At 52.1% G+C, this 14,084-nt stretch overlaps 2 protein-coding genes across 3 annotated transcripts; one reads left to right on the forward strand and one right to left on the reverse strand.

Annotated features, from left to right (window-relative positions):
- Positions 1 to 22: 22 nt before the first annotated feature.
- RGP1 (RGP1 homolog, RAB6A GEF complex partner 1) lies at positions 23 to 11,140 on the forward strand. Of its 2 annotated transcripts, XM_057369580.1 has the most exons (9): positions 31 to 457; positions 1,051 to 1,190; positions 4,448 to 4,584; positions 4,978 to 5,061; positions 8,595 to 8,744; positions 8,823 to 8,969; positions 9,325 to 9,452; positions 9,702 to 9,879; positions 10,050 to 11,140. In XM_057369580.1, exons 2-9 carry the CDS (start codon positions 1,075 to 1,077, stop codon positions 10,271 to 10,273), a joined length of 1,164 nt encoding a protein of 387 aa, XP_057225563.1. In that variant the 5' UTR covers positions 31 to 457; positions 1,051 to 1,074; the 3' UTR covers positions 10,274 to 11,140. The 2 variants fall into 2 exon arrangements, with proteins under 2 accessions (XP_057225562.1, XP_057225563.1); XM_057369579.1 differs by having other exon boundaries at positions 23 to 457; positions 8,595 to 8,969.
- Positions 11,141 to 11,271: 131 nt separating this feature from the next.
- On the reverse strand, positions 11,272 to 13,471 carry MSMP (microseminoprotein, prostate associated). Its single transcript, XM_057369667.1, has 3 exons — positions 13,360 to 13,471; positions 12,593 to 12,701; positions 11,272 to 12,209 (listed from the first exon to the last, which is right to left on the reverse strand). The coding sequence occupies exons 1-3, from the start codon at positions 13,469 to 13,471 to the stop codon at positions 12,020 to 12,022; spliced, it is 411 nt and encodes a 136-aa protein (XP_057225650.1). The 3' UTR covers positions 11,272 to 12,019.
- Positions 13,472 to 14,084: the final 613 nt, after the last annotated feature.

Consider the following 14,084-nt stretch of genomic DNA (forward strand, 5'->3'; position numbering starts at 1 on the left):
ACGGACCCGCCCCGCCGCCGGTCCCCGGGGGCGCCGGGCCGAGCGGGGCGGAGCGCTGCCGAGCAGATTCCGAGAGTAGCCGAGCGGTGAGCGAGCGCTGCTGAGGGGCGCGCGAAAGTTGCCGAGCGCTACCCGAGCGTTGCCGGGCGTTGCCCGAGCGTTGCCGAGCGCTTCCCGAGCGTTGCCGAGCGCTTCCCGACCGTTGCCGAGCGCTTCCCGACCGTTGCCGAGCGCTTCCCGACCGTTGCCGAGCGCTGGCCGTCAGTAGGCCGAGCGTCCCCGAGGGTGCCCGAATACTGCCCGAGAGTTGACGAGTGTGACCCGAGTATTTCCGAGTGTTCCCGAGGGATGACCGAGGCTTGCCGAACTCTGCCCGAGCGCTGCCGAGTCTCTCCGAGCGGCTGAGGGGAGCTGGGCCTGCAGCGGTGCTGGACGGAGAGTGGGGCCTGTGCGGGTGGTGAGTGAACCCGAGGCGGGAGCTGCGGGAAGTTTGCGGCCCTATGTCCCAGATCGCTCGGGTAGAGCTATCCGTGTGCCTGCCTGCGGTAGAGACCTCAGGGCTGGGAATGTCAGGGCTGCCTTTGCTCACCGTCGCGGTGTGTCCTGACCCCCTCCTTACCTGYGTGACCTGAGGGGAGGATGTATGTATACGTAAGGCGCCGGATACTTCCTGTGTGTGTGTTTGTGTCCTTATTTCCCCTCTCTTACAGTGCCCAGTCCTCTCTCCGTATCGCTGTAACAGGACAGGCAGCAATGGCTTTAAACTGAAAGATAGTACGTTTAGATTAAATATTAGGAAGAAATTCTTTACTGTGAGGGTGGTGAGGCAYTGGCACATGCTGCCAAGAGAAGTTATGGTTGTCCCATCCCTGGAAATAYTCAGTGCCAGGCTGGATGGGGCCCTKAGCAATCTGWTGGGAGGTGTCCTCTGCCATGGCAGGGGAGTTGGTACRAGATGATCTTTAAGGACTCTTCCACCCCAAACCATTCAGCGATTGTTTGAATTTMTGGTTCTGTGATTTCATGCCCACTTCTGGCTTTTTTTGGCAGGTGTGCATCAGGATTATCCAAGCCATGATTGAAGTGTTGGCCAAGCTGGGCCGTGGGCCCGTGTTCCTGGCAGGGGAGGTGCTGGAGTGTGTGATCACCTTCACCAACCCCTTATCAGCCTCATCAACCTCTGCCAGCAGGTACCGGGCCTGTGCCAGTGCATGCATGGAGCCTCCAAATGTTGGAGCTGTCTGGGTTCCTCCAGGGGGAATGGCCTTCCCTTTCTTCCCTCTCCCTCTGCAACAGTAATCACGGCTAGGTTGTGGGGCAATGGTGCCASCTCAGCCCCCTGTGACTTCCCTACTCCAGGCACTTCCTTAAGGGAGCCTTGCACCATCGCAATTTTGGGGGCGAAGCTGAGGTAATTATGCTGGTTTTCTGCCCCCAAGAAGGAAACCAGGAAAGACATGCAGTTAGAGATTCCCTGTTGCTCAGACTAGTTCTCAGTGACAGTGACTGGCAGAAAATGAAGCCAAACTGGCTGTCAAAGTGGGATATCTGGTCACACCTGGGCGACAGTCCCACAGAGCAACATCCAGGTAACGTCATTATTTCCTGCATTTGTGGAAGGAGCTCTCTTCTGTCCAGCATTGCTGGATAAATCAGTGTGATCCCTGTTACCGGAGATGGCAGACAAAGGGTGAATGCTGCCAAGGGTCTGAAAGGGGCACCTTCTTCAGCAGCATTTTCTATGGCCCATCCTTTGAGCACTGCATCTTCCCTTATCAGTGTTRAGGAAATGTGAGAAGATGGGAGCTTCCCATGTTGGCTCACAGGGGGTGACTCCATGTCACAAGTAATCATCCAAAGCCTTCATGTCCGCTGAGTGTGCAGCCTTGTCTGATTCTTTAGGGAGTGGAGAGTGCTTTGTCATCTTGAGCCCTTCCTAAGAAGTGTCTGTTTCTAGCCCTGTTATGTTCAGCATGTTTTCATCAACAGTACAATATTCACATGTGATTGTTTTGGTCAGCCCACTCACAATGCCTGCAGTCTCAGCAGCAGAGCAATCTCATGTAGGTCTTCTATACTTGTTGCTTTCCTTAACTTTCCATATTTTCTTCCTGCGTCCTCTTGGCTGCTGAATTCAGTTTTCAAATTTGGCTGTGGCATAAGCATCCAGCTTCCCASAGTTTTGTCCTGTACAATGACAAGAGATGTTTTGCCTGGTTCTGAAACATGAGACTTCTAAGGCACCAGTTGGCACGGTTTGGCAGTGCCTTTATGAGAGCTTCATTTGAGAACTTTAGGTATGTTGTGGTCTGTAGAAGACTGCCTCTTGGAAAAGAAAAGTTTTTTAAATAATAAGAAAAACCCCAGGTGATCAATCTGACAAGACCTGGCAACGGCAAATAGATTGGTGTTTGGGAAATGAGACTGTGGGTTGTGTATAGGCAGGAGCCAGATCAAAGCACAGTGACTCCAACAGGCATATAGACTTGGCAGGGACTTGGAAGTTTTGGGGCTGACAGCTGGAGGGACAGAGAGGCCGCATTTTGAACACAGGGACAGAACTGAAGGAAAGGAAATTACTTTGATAGCTGAGTACAAGAAACAAATCTGTTCTGCCCAGAGGCTGCACAGAGCTTGTCCTGCATAGGCTACAGGAGTTGTGGGGGAAGGTGAGACTGGAGGGAAGTGACCTCAGCACCAGTGCAGGATCCTCCACTGCTGAACAAGCACCAGCTGAGCAAGCCAGGTCTGCTGGCAGGAAGGGACATGCAAATTTTGTTTGGACATCTGACTGGAAAAAATGAAAACAATCCAGTGAGRTGTTGTAGAGCAATACTGAAAAAGAAAGAAAAAAATATTCAAAATAGGGTGTTTGTAATCATTCTAAGCTTATATAAAATTAGCAAACATTGCCTCAAGCAAGAGCAGTTCTCTGTTTCCAAACATCAGATACCTTAAAACAAAAAAATGTAAGTCAGCCCTCATGGAAGAGCCATGCTGGTACTTTAGATAAATCAGAACTACAACTGCAGGCCTTGAAGCAACTGGGTATAGTAACTGAGATTGTTTAGGTAAGAGCAGCCAGCACATACAAAAGATCAAATATTGCATCATTAGTCAGCTGACACAAACAGCATGCCTTTTCCCCCTGGTTCTKCTAGACCTTTAACTGCTCTGATGTGTCACATGAAGAGACAACTGTGTGCCACAAAAATCCCTCTGCTGCCTAAAGCTCTGGTGTTAGTGCTTACTAATCAGATCATTAGTTAGAAAACACCAGAGGAACTATTCACTGGCTAAACTATACAGAGCACTGTTGAAATAAAAATAGAAGTGATTTGGAAACTGAAAGGTGTCAGTAGTACCATGGCAAATAATACCCTTGGAATGGCTGAGGTCACATCAGAGTCCAAAACATGAGACTGTTTTTTGTGCTGGATGCGTAACCCTACATTTATTCCTGTGCCTATACAGAGAGGGGTCAAAATGACACCTTYGCCTCCCCTATTGCAATCAGCAAACCCCTTGCATAAGGAGAAGAAAATAGGTCCTAATGAAAGACCCAGAAGCATTCTTCTTTGGTCTGGCACAAACAGCAGCTGATGTTCTTGATGGTGTTGGTGCTGTGAGGGCAGAGGGAGTAAGTCTGTGYCCTTCTTGCCCTGAGGATTGGGACAATTGGGTACCGTGGGCATGGGCAGCTGAACCCAGCTTGCAGGAATTTTTTGCTTTAAAATTTGCCCACTTCCATCATGGTTGTGTTGTTTCCAGAGTGCTGCTCTGTATGTCATCTCTGGCTGGGGATAAACTTCCCATGGCTGAGAGTCCTCTGCCAGGCTGGGCCCCTGTGCAGCAGCTTGAGCTGTGCCCTCTTGCAAGTGCAGTGAGTGGCCAGTTCCAAGCTGTGATTGATGAGAAAGATGAACAAATGAGTGAGGCTGTGGACTGGATCTTGGAAAACTTGATCTCAGTATATTTGCTGGAAGATTCCTGTGAAGTTTTGCACAGGCAACTTCATCTCTTGTCGCCATGGAAGGGGACAAGGGCTGCTGACCTGCACTGCCTGTTGTCTTCTGTCATGAGTGTACATCACGTTTCTCGGGGCAGCAGTTTTTCTTGTGCTGTGTCAGTGCTCTGCCTATGCTCAGACTGCAAATACTGCTTCTTAAAGAGTCTTTGGGCCACAGAGCCAGGCCTTTGGGTGAAACTGCTGTTCAGCAGCTGGGGTGGAAGTGGCTTTGAGTCAGCACCCCAGCTTGAGCTTACTCCCAAGGCTTGTTTGGAGGGGGACTGTGAGAGTGGCTTCAGTGACAGTGAAGCACAGCCTTGTTTCTTCTAGACAACTGTTCTGCATGGAGCTGAGCAGACAGAGTCGCCCTTTTCCTGATTCCTGCCTGCTGTAATGCACGTTTAAAGCATAGACACGGGTATTGCTCTTTGCTTTCAGTGAGATGCTGGCATGGGCCAGCGCCCAGATCCACTGCCAGTTTCATGCCAGCGAGAACCGGGTGGCACTCCCTCCCTCTGATGGCAGCAAGCATGATGTGCAGGCAGAGAATGAGACCGTCTTTGTCCCCAACAGAGGTGAGTGCCACTCCTGCCTGTCACCCAACTAGGGACAGTGAGAACAGAGTGGGGAGGAGTCAAGCAGACTGTAATGTGTGTGTCTTGATGGCAGTGTGCATAGAACCAAGTGGGAAGTCTGTGTTGTTTTCCTTGTGTCATTCCTTGGTGATGAATGTTGTGGGACCTTGTTAATCACAACCTTAAATGAAATCAATGTTACACTAGCTTGTAATGAAACATGACATGACAGTTGTCTGCCCAGCTGTGGTGGGAATGTCTCACGATATGACCAGGGCAAGAGATGTTTGCTCCTTGGCTCTCTTCTCCCTGTGTGTCCCCACAAGGATAAAGCCTGACTTAACTGGACACAGCCTGAGACTGGACAGCATTCACGTGTTTCTTCTCTTTCAGGAGAACGGGGTCAATGTATCCTGTCCACTCCCCCAAAGATTCTCTTCTGTGACTTGCGACTGGATCCTGGGGAGTCAAAGTCCTGTGAGTCCTGTCTCCTCTTCCCCTGCTAACAGTTCTCCTCTGGGGAGCTGCACTTGCAAAACTCGCYTTGTAGACCTGAATGCTGCAAATGTGAGACCCTGATGTTGCAAAAGGCAAGGTGCGTTGGTGGAAATATGAGTGCTCAGGAACTGCTGCATCATCCTGATCTGTTCTCTGCTTTGTCAGTGCTGTGGACTGCSATGTGTCCCTTAATCCTACCTCTGGCCTGTGGCCTTTGCCTCAGATCCACTCTGTAGCTGCAAGGCATAAGTACCTGGTTGCAGCAGAAGAAATGGCTGCCTGCATTTCCTTACCTTTATTTCTTCAGCCATTCTGGAGTATTCTTGGAATTTAGGCTGGTGTCCTCCAAAGGTTTGTGTTTCCTTTTCAGGTTGTGGCTGAAAGATAACAGGTTGTGTCCTGGAGATAACAGTCTTCTGTGTGTTCTAATTTTCCTGCTATGAAAGTGAGCATTCCTCATCTTCTCTGCTCAAAGCTCTTAATGTCTGAGTAGATGGCTGTGGAAACATCAATATGCATTGTTGTCCCTTGGTTGGTGGCTGTTTGATCCAGCCTGTTCACATCACTTCTCTGTTGCATTCCAGTATCAGTGATCTAGCAGCAGTGGTGTTGGTCCTTGCAGGCTGAGTGTGAAGAGGTCTGTTAGGCTGTTCCAGGATCTGCAGGGAATGACTGATGGAGACCTCTCAAGCTGCAGGGCAAAGRAGTGGAGATGCAGTGCCTGTGGTGGGGCAGGCTCTACTGGATCAATTATCTCTGCAGAACTGAGAGTGGAGCTGCAAGTGAGACCAAGCAGCTGCAGGGTTGTGGCATGCTAGTTTTGAAGCTGGTGTCTCCTGCTTTTCTGACCTTAGAGGGGCCTGACTGGAGGGTGAGGTGGACCTGGTGAAACCAGGCTAGCTTGGCTTGGTGGTTAGTGGGGTGGGGCATTGCCTTCTTGGGGCTGTGCCCCTAAACTGCAGAGCCAGTTGTCTGAAGATGTTTGGTTATTCACATATTATGTTACAGCAGCATGTTGAAGAAAGGATACTTGCTGGCCATTCAAGTAGGAAGGAGGAGGAGGCAGAAATCTCAGGTGGTCTGAGGCTTACCTGAATTCTCCTGTTTCCTTGCAGTTTGCGGGTTTGGGGCTAGAGCATTCATTCCCTGGGAGCAGAGGGAATTCCCTTTTACTGGCACATACTAGGCAGGCTGGACAGTTTCTGGGATAACAGATTAGTGACAGCAGCCCAAGTTCCAGGTGGCTGGGATGGATTGAGGGATTGACTGTGCACTGGCTTAGCAGGAAGAAGCTGTTCAGCCCCAGCTCAGCTAGGGATTGTCTGTCTTTCTCAATGACGTGTTGTGTGTGTGTCCTGTCTGCCTCTGGGTGGCACTGGCACTAACAGCCTGCATCTGCCTGGTGCTTGGATACAGCTTCTCAGGAAGGATACCAACTCTTCTATTCTTTGAGGTTCCTCAGCTGTACATTACAGCTGTTCCCCTTGGGTGTGTGATGCACTTGTTTCATGTATCACATGTGATGTGGCTGCATGTGGCACTGTTTTTTTAGCAGTGAAATCCCCGTATCATAGCCCTTGTCTCGTTCATTGCCAGGCTGCTCACACCAATCCCATCAGCCTGTGGTGCTGCTGCTCTCACACGAGACTGCAGCTGGCACACTTGCAGATCATTCCTGGGGTCTCCTGCCAGCTCTGCGGAGGGAGAGTTAAGGCTGTGTGGGTGTGTATCTTAATTCTTCATTTCCTGTTTTTCAGAAGTTTTGAGTTTTGCTACGCAGTTTGAGAAGGGGGGAAAAAAACAAACCAGAAAACCCAAGAAATCTGAATTTTGCTTCAGCAATATGCTATACTATTAAACTGCAGCCAGAGCTGGCAGACAGAGCTGAGGTTGTGTCAGACTGTCTCTTGATGAAAGGACTTGTTTTCAGTTGCTGACCAACTTATTCCCCAATACCTTAATCTTGTTATGGTGCCTATATGTTGAGGTTGACTCATCTTCTAGGCCTTTGACACGTCGACCAGGTTGAACTGTTTAAATTTGTCACCATGAAACATTTTCTCAAGTCTTCATTGCTGTGGCTGTTTTTGCCTCCTCTCTGGTTTTGTAATACCTTTAAATATTTGGTAAATCACAGAGAGGGGAGGAAATGGAAGCAGCCTGGACACAGGCCAGGAGCCTAGCCAGAGGRCGCAGCAGGTGGGTAAGGGAGGCATCTGTAGCACCAGGAATGTGCTTCCCTCTGGGATATGCACAGAAGCTGGGACTTCCTGAGTCTTGGCATTCCTCTGCCAGGTAGCAAACGGTCCATCGTTCTCTGACAGCTGTGGTTTCTGCTCAGATTATCCTCACTGTGCATAGAGGTCTAAATAAGTATTGCTGTTAAGTCTGGTACAGGGGTTACAGAAGTCTGCTTCTTTCCTTGGAAATACCTGATTTTCATCCCTGTAGGGATATTCTCCGCTTTATCTGCATCCTGCTCCAGAAAGAGGTCTTGTGTTTTAAGGTGTGACATCCTGTGGACTCTGCACACTAGCACAGGCTTTTTTCTTCCTTCCAGTCCTGTTATTTTAAATCCAGAAGTTATATTTAAAATGTAACCTTAACTTTTAATCTAAGCCTCAACATTCAGTATGTGCCAGACATGGGGAGGGATCTGTGGTTTCAGAGCAGGATGCTGCCCTTCCTCTGGCAGGGTGTATCTGCCTTACGGTGGGCAAGCCAGAGAGGTGGAGACTTTCCACAGTTTACTCTTTGTGTCTTTCTTGTTATACAGCTTGTGGTTTGGGAAAGCTGCAAAAGTGTTCACACTGCCTCAAGAAGCATTGGGGTTTGTGTAGTGGCCGAGGGGCTCTAGGAGGGCTGAATGTGGTGTAAGCCAGGCCCTGATGTTGCAGAGCCCTCAGACTCAATAGGCTTTGTGGGCTAAGTCATCAGCTTGTCAAGGGGAATAAACCACAGGTTTTTGTGAATGTCTCAGAATTGTTTCTTGATCATTTAGACATTGTCCTCAGAGAAAAACACAGGAAGAAACTAACATGTTGCTGAGTTTGAGTGTTTGTGTAAAGTAAATACCAAAAGAGGCATGAGGTACTGATCAACACCCGCATGGGCAGGACATGGAGGAGGCTGTGCTGTGAGAGCAGTGGGCAAASGGAGTGTACAAAGGCAAATTTGGGTTGAACTCGTGATGAGTAAGTTTAGCTCTCATGTGTTTGTGTTCCTGGATTTTACATCTTTCACATTCTTTGGAGACAGAGTTTGTGTGTGTGGTTGTATGTGCTGGAAGCAATATCTGGATGATGGTGCATGTGATGTGAGGAGCAGTGTGCCTGGCGCAGGGAAGCTGCGTTGTGCTTGGCACAGGAAAGAGGAGACAGCAGAAAGCACCAGGCACTGTCCTTAGCTCAGCACTGCTATTGGCCTTAACACTCAGTGCAGGGAGCCTGCGCACAACAGCTGCAGGAGCTTTCTTTCAGCCTTGGAAAGCAAATTTTCTGCATCCCTTGCAGATTCGTACTGTGAGACTCTACCTGTTGATGGCCCCCCCTCTTTCCGTGGACAGTCTGTGAAGTACGTGTACAAGCTGACCATCGGCTGTCAGCGGGTCAACTCCCCCATCAAGCTCCTGCGTGTGCCCTTCCGTGTCCTTGTGTTGCATGGTAAGACCACGCTCTGCCCTCCTGCACAGGCAGGCCAGGCTGCACTCTGCCCTGCTGATACTCTCACCTTCTTCCCAGGGCTCAAGGATTACCAGTTCCCGCAGGATGAGGCTGTTGCACCTTCAAACCCCTTCCTGGAGGAGGAGGAGGGCTTGAAGAAAGACTCTCGCCTGGCAGACCTAGCGACAGAATTGCTCATGGTGGCCACCTCCCGACGCAGCCTGCGTAGGTTATATTCCCTATTCAAACCTGCTATCCTTCCTAAGAAGCTGGACATGGAGAACATCTCAGTGCCAGCTGCAAAAAAATCTCTCACTGATAAAGCAAAGTTCCAGCTGTGGCTGTGGAGCCAGTCTCAGGCTGTTCCTACTTCAGCCAGAGAGACCCTGTGCCCAGCATATCACAGCCAGTGTCTGGTTTGCTCTTGCTCTCTGCAGACATTTCCCAAAGGGAATACCACCTCTAGGAACTGTCTTTCACACCCAAGCAGGAGGCAGGGGGTGATGTCATTAACCCAGAACAGAGGGATGGATGCAGAGCCTTTTCCTGCTGCAATCCTTACCCTCTTCTTGCTCCACAGATCTGTATAAYATCAGCAACACTCGTGGGAAGGTGGGGACGTTCTGCATCTTTAAGACTGTATATAAGATCGGAGAGGATGTCATTGGGACCTTCAACTTCTCAGAAGGAGACATCCCATGTCTGCAGGTCATTGCTGTCTCTGGGGTTACTGGGGAGAGGCAGGGGTTTAGGATGAGATAGAGGGAAAAGAGATTGGGGTGGCGCTGGGCTGTGAGGGTTTCTGGTGCAACCCAGCTGGGGTCTCCTTGGAGTATGAGGCTGATAATGGTCCAGTCTGAGCTTAGTCCTGAGCTCTCTTGGGAAACAGAGCCCCCAGGCTTTGCACAGGGTGTGTATGAGATTGTGAGAGTGAGCATCCTGCCCATCATCCTCCAGTTCTCGGTGAGCCTGCAGACAGAGGAGAGCATCCAGGAGGAGTTCCAGCGCCGGCGGGGGCAGCCTGTCTCCTTCACCGTGCATGCCCGCCATCAGGAATCCTGCCTGCACACAGCACAGAGCAGCTTCAGCCTGCCCATCCCACTCAGCTCAACCCCAGGATTCACCACCAACATCGGTTAGTACCCACCAGGGAGGGGACCTACCCCTGCTTGTCTCTCTGATGTCCCCAGCCCTGCCCTTGCTGGCCTGTGTCATTTGCTGGCACCTGCCAGGACAGACAGTGCTGAGACCGTTGCTGTCCATGGCCCTTGTGGTGTTGTCTGCTGACCACCCTCTTGCCCACAGTGTCCCTGAAGTGGAGGCTGCACTTTGAGTTTGTGACCTCTGGAGAATCTGCGGGGACTTGCTTGGTTCGTGGGAACCAGTCAGAGGCTGTCACCTGGACTGGGGTGGAGCAGATGGAGGTGGACACCTTCAGCTGGGACTTGCCCATCAAAGTTCTTCCCACTAACCCCATCCTGGCTTCCTATGTATCTCAGTTCTCCAGCACTAACTCCATCACCATATGAAGTAGGAAGAGGTGGTTGGCCTGCAGAGCAGCAAGCATGTGCCACCCGTGGGATTGGCAGGCAGGACTGTCACCAGTATGCCGTGAGGCATGCGTGCTAGTGTCCCCTTGGATTTGTCTGTGATGCCCAGGTGGGCACTGGGCAAGTCTGTCCTGTCCATGGGTGGAAGGGCACTGTTCTTGATACAGTGTCTCGTGCTGCAGCCCTCAGCTGGAGCTAGACCCTTCCTGCCTGGGTAAAGGTGCAAGTCCCAGCACTCAGCAAAAAGAAATAGGCCTTCCCAGGGAATGGCTGATGTGCCTTTATCCCATGTGGGGCTCCCAAGAAGGAAAGGCCCAGCCCAGGGAGGGGAGAGGGCAGCTCTTCCAGTGAAGCTTCACAGCACCCTTGGGAGAAGGCCATGGCCCTACAGAGAYCCTACAAGCAGAGGTCTGGCATCCAGGTGAAGCATACTGGCCACCTGGGCTGGGTGGGAGCCTGCCCTGGCACGTGTCTTGCCTCTTGGGGAGTTGTCCCACACACAGTCCCATGCCTGAGCTACCCCCACCTGGAAGAGGCAGGTCCTGGCAGGCCAGCCCTGTGCTTYTGACAGGTGCTAGTGACCTGGATGCAGGCCCATGCTGTGTCAGTTCAATCATGATTTAAAACTGAGCAGCACTGAGCCCCTGCGCTGTTGTCTGCCTGGGCTCCTGGACGTGAAGGCATCCTGCTGGTCTTTGGATCCTTGCGGGGCTGTAGGGAGTGCATGCTGTGCATTTAAGAGCTGGGATGGATGTCTCCCCTGCTCAACAGCCTGCTCCTCGTTTTTACCAAGCCTTCCAATGAGCTTTCCTCTTTGCATGGAAATTTAATAAATATCTGAATGTTTAAAAATCGCCTTCCCAAGAGCCTTATTCATACATTGTTCCCATGCCTCATTGCACAGCAGTCACAGGCTGGAGACCACTCTTTGTTCAATATCTTTATTGCAAGAACAGAAACATCTACACAAGGCKCTGCACAACACAGGCATGGCACCAGCTGGGGCAGCTGCCAGGGTGGCTGCCTCCACCCTGGCACTTAGAGTKCCTCTGCTTCCTGAACCCTCCCCACCCTGCTCCCTGACAATGGGGTGGGGGTCTCCTCAGGGGACATTCAGTGGTTCCCCCTGCTCTGCCACCCACCCTGGGCTGGCTCTTGCAGTGTTGCCCAGGGCTGGCCTACAGTGCCAGGGACCCCAGGAGCTTTAGGGGCAGGGGCAGTAGTGGTTCCAGAGGTGGGTTATGCCCCTCACGCTCCAGGAGCAGAGAAGGGGCTGTACAGGGTGTGGGGATCCTGCACAAGGGGCAGTTCTGCTCCCCAGCAAGCTCCTGGTGGTTGCTGTGCAGAGGAACAGAAGTCAGGGAGGGAGCAGGGGGAGCTACTTCACTTAAGGCTGGAAATGGAAGTACAGGAGTGCCACGGAGCAGGCTGATTTTGTCCTGTAGCCCTTTTTTAGTCACTGGAGTTTTTCTGCCCACCTGGGAGGAGATCCTGTAGAATCTGCATTTCCGTGGTGTGCAGAACATCTGACAGGGAGCACGCCCTGGGTTCAGGAAGCTGAAGGCAGAAGCAAAGCTTGATACCATGGTGTGTGGATAGTGGTTTTCCTCAAAGGCGGCAGCGGTGATGCCTCTACAGGGTGGGTGGGGCAGGTCTGGAGCATGCGGGTGGTGTGCTCTGGAGGGGGAAGGATGGTGCCGAGGGGCACAGGGCGCTGCTGAGCCTCTATCTGCTCAGCCCTGCACCCAGCACCTTGTTCACCAGCGGCTCGGGGGTGCCTGCCGAGCCCCACTCGTGCTCCATGCTCTTCACACAGGGCAGGCTGGGGTTGGCCTTCTGCACCACTGAGATCTGGCAGGTCTGYGAGTCGTAGTGGGCCTCGCACCAGTCAGGGAAGTCAATGGGGTGCTGGGTGCTGTGGGAGAGGACACAGTGCCGTCAGCTCACCCTGGCTTKTGCTGGGAGCTGCTGACCGTGCTGGGTGGCCTCCTRCTGCCAGTCCCCTGCACTGGATGCCTCCCAGACCAGCTCAGGCAGGTTGGCACACAGCTCCTGACACATCTGAGCATCCTGCTGTGCCAAGACACCCTTTCCCACCGCATTGCCAACTCACCCCACCACTCTCTGTGTCCTGTGCCACCACCCTCTGCCTCTTGTTCCCCAGGCCTGTGCCCCACAGCCCTCCCAGGGCTCTGATACCTGCTGTATTTGCAGCCACCAGACCCCCTAGCTGCAGGCACAGGGGTACMGTGGTGGGAAGCAATATCCTATCCCAGTGCCCCTTTGCCCCTCACTCACGTCTCACAGCAGCCCACGCCAACGGGATGAAGGCAGGTGCAGAGCAGGCAGTTGGTGCTCAGCCACGATTCCCCAAGGGAGAACTGCTTCCCTTCATACTCACAGGGAGCTGCAAAGGAAACAGCAGTGATGAGGACACATAGGCCTGTGCTAAGGGCAAGTGGGAGCCTCCTTGACAGCCCTGTGCCCTGAAAGAGGGGACAAAGATGTTATCATGACCTCCCACCTTAGGGATGTTATCATGACCTCATGGTACAGAAGATGTTTGGTGGTCTGTCCACCATCATGCAGGTATGGAATGCCCAATCATCTGCCATGGGTGATGTACCCATCCATCCTCTCCTGTCYATGCCTTGTGGTCTCCCCACTACCCCATGGACTTAGAGCAAGAGGCAGGTGGCTCTTGTGTCCTGGAGAGGACAAATCCAGCACACCTTGGGATCTGTGCATTTCTGCAGCCCTGGGAGGAGGCAGCAAAGGGATGACGATCCACCTTCCTCCCTTTGCTGCTAGTCCTGCACATTTGGCCCCAGACAGGCTCCTGCCAGGAACCTTCATGGTCCAGAAAGCTGTTTCTCAGCCAGAGCCCTGGGGAGCTGTTCTGTATTTTATAGACTACACTTTCCACTCACCACTGGCCTGTGATCCCTCTCCTGAGTTCAGCACAGTCCCTTCCATGCTTCACAGGATAGAGCCCTGCCATGCTGGGAAAGCTGAGGCCTCCTCCTCTTCCCATCAGCCTCTTTCCATCTCACCTCCCTGCTTACCTTTAGCCTGGAAGTAGCATTTGGCCTGGGAGCCCGGCAGCTGGAGGAGAAGGGAAAGCAGCAGGAAAAGCCTGCCCCAAGCACACCCCATCTTCTGTGCTTGCATGGCCATGGTTGGTGTTGAGCTGGACTTGTTCGCTTTGCTTCTCTACTGCCTTTGCTTCTTTCCCTTCTCTTTCTCTCTCTCCGCCTTTTTAATGCTCTTCCCCTGATCCCAATGAGAGATATTTATAAAGTTCAGCTTTACGACCCTGGCCACCAGCTGTGCCCCACTGGAAAAGTTGTAAAACTCATTTCCTGATTTGAAAGGCATGAAAACAAGAGGTAGGATCAAGATTTTTAACAAGCTGTGAAAAGCTGATTCATGCCCTCCAGAAATTTCTCCAGTTGGAAGCCCCTGTGGGTGCAGTGCTCCACAGCGAGGGGAGATCCAAAGGTCCCCAGCGGCGTTGCCCTCGGCAGCGTGGAGAGCACGTAAGCAGAAAGCACAGGAGACCCTGGCTCCTAACCAGGAGAGCTCCAGGCTCCCCRCTGGTCATGCTGATCCGTCACTGCTCCTTCACAGCAGCCAAGGTTTTGGGAGCATCCMATCTCACAGTGACCAGAGCAGCTCAAGCATTCTGCTAACAAACAGTGTGGGATGCAAATGGCACCATCTTCATTTGGGGGTGGAGGTGCTTGCACCCAGCTCCCGGATCCCACATCACTGCACTTCCATCCAGCCT

This window comes from Malurus melanocephalus, unplaced genomic scaffold, assembly GCF_030028575.1.
Source record: "Malurus melanocephalus ecotype Western Australia unplaced genomic scaffold, MMel_1.1 scaffold_113, whole genome shotgun sequence".
Lineage (NCBI taxonomy): Eukaryota > Metazoa > Chordata > Aves > Passeriformes > Maluridae > Malurus > Malurus melanocephalus.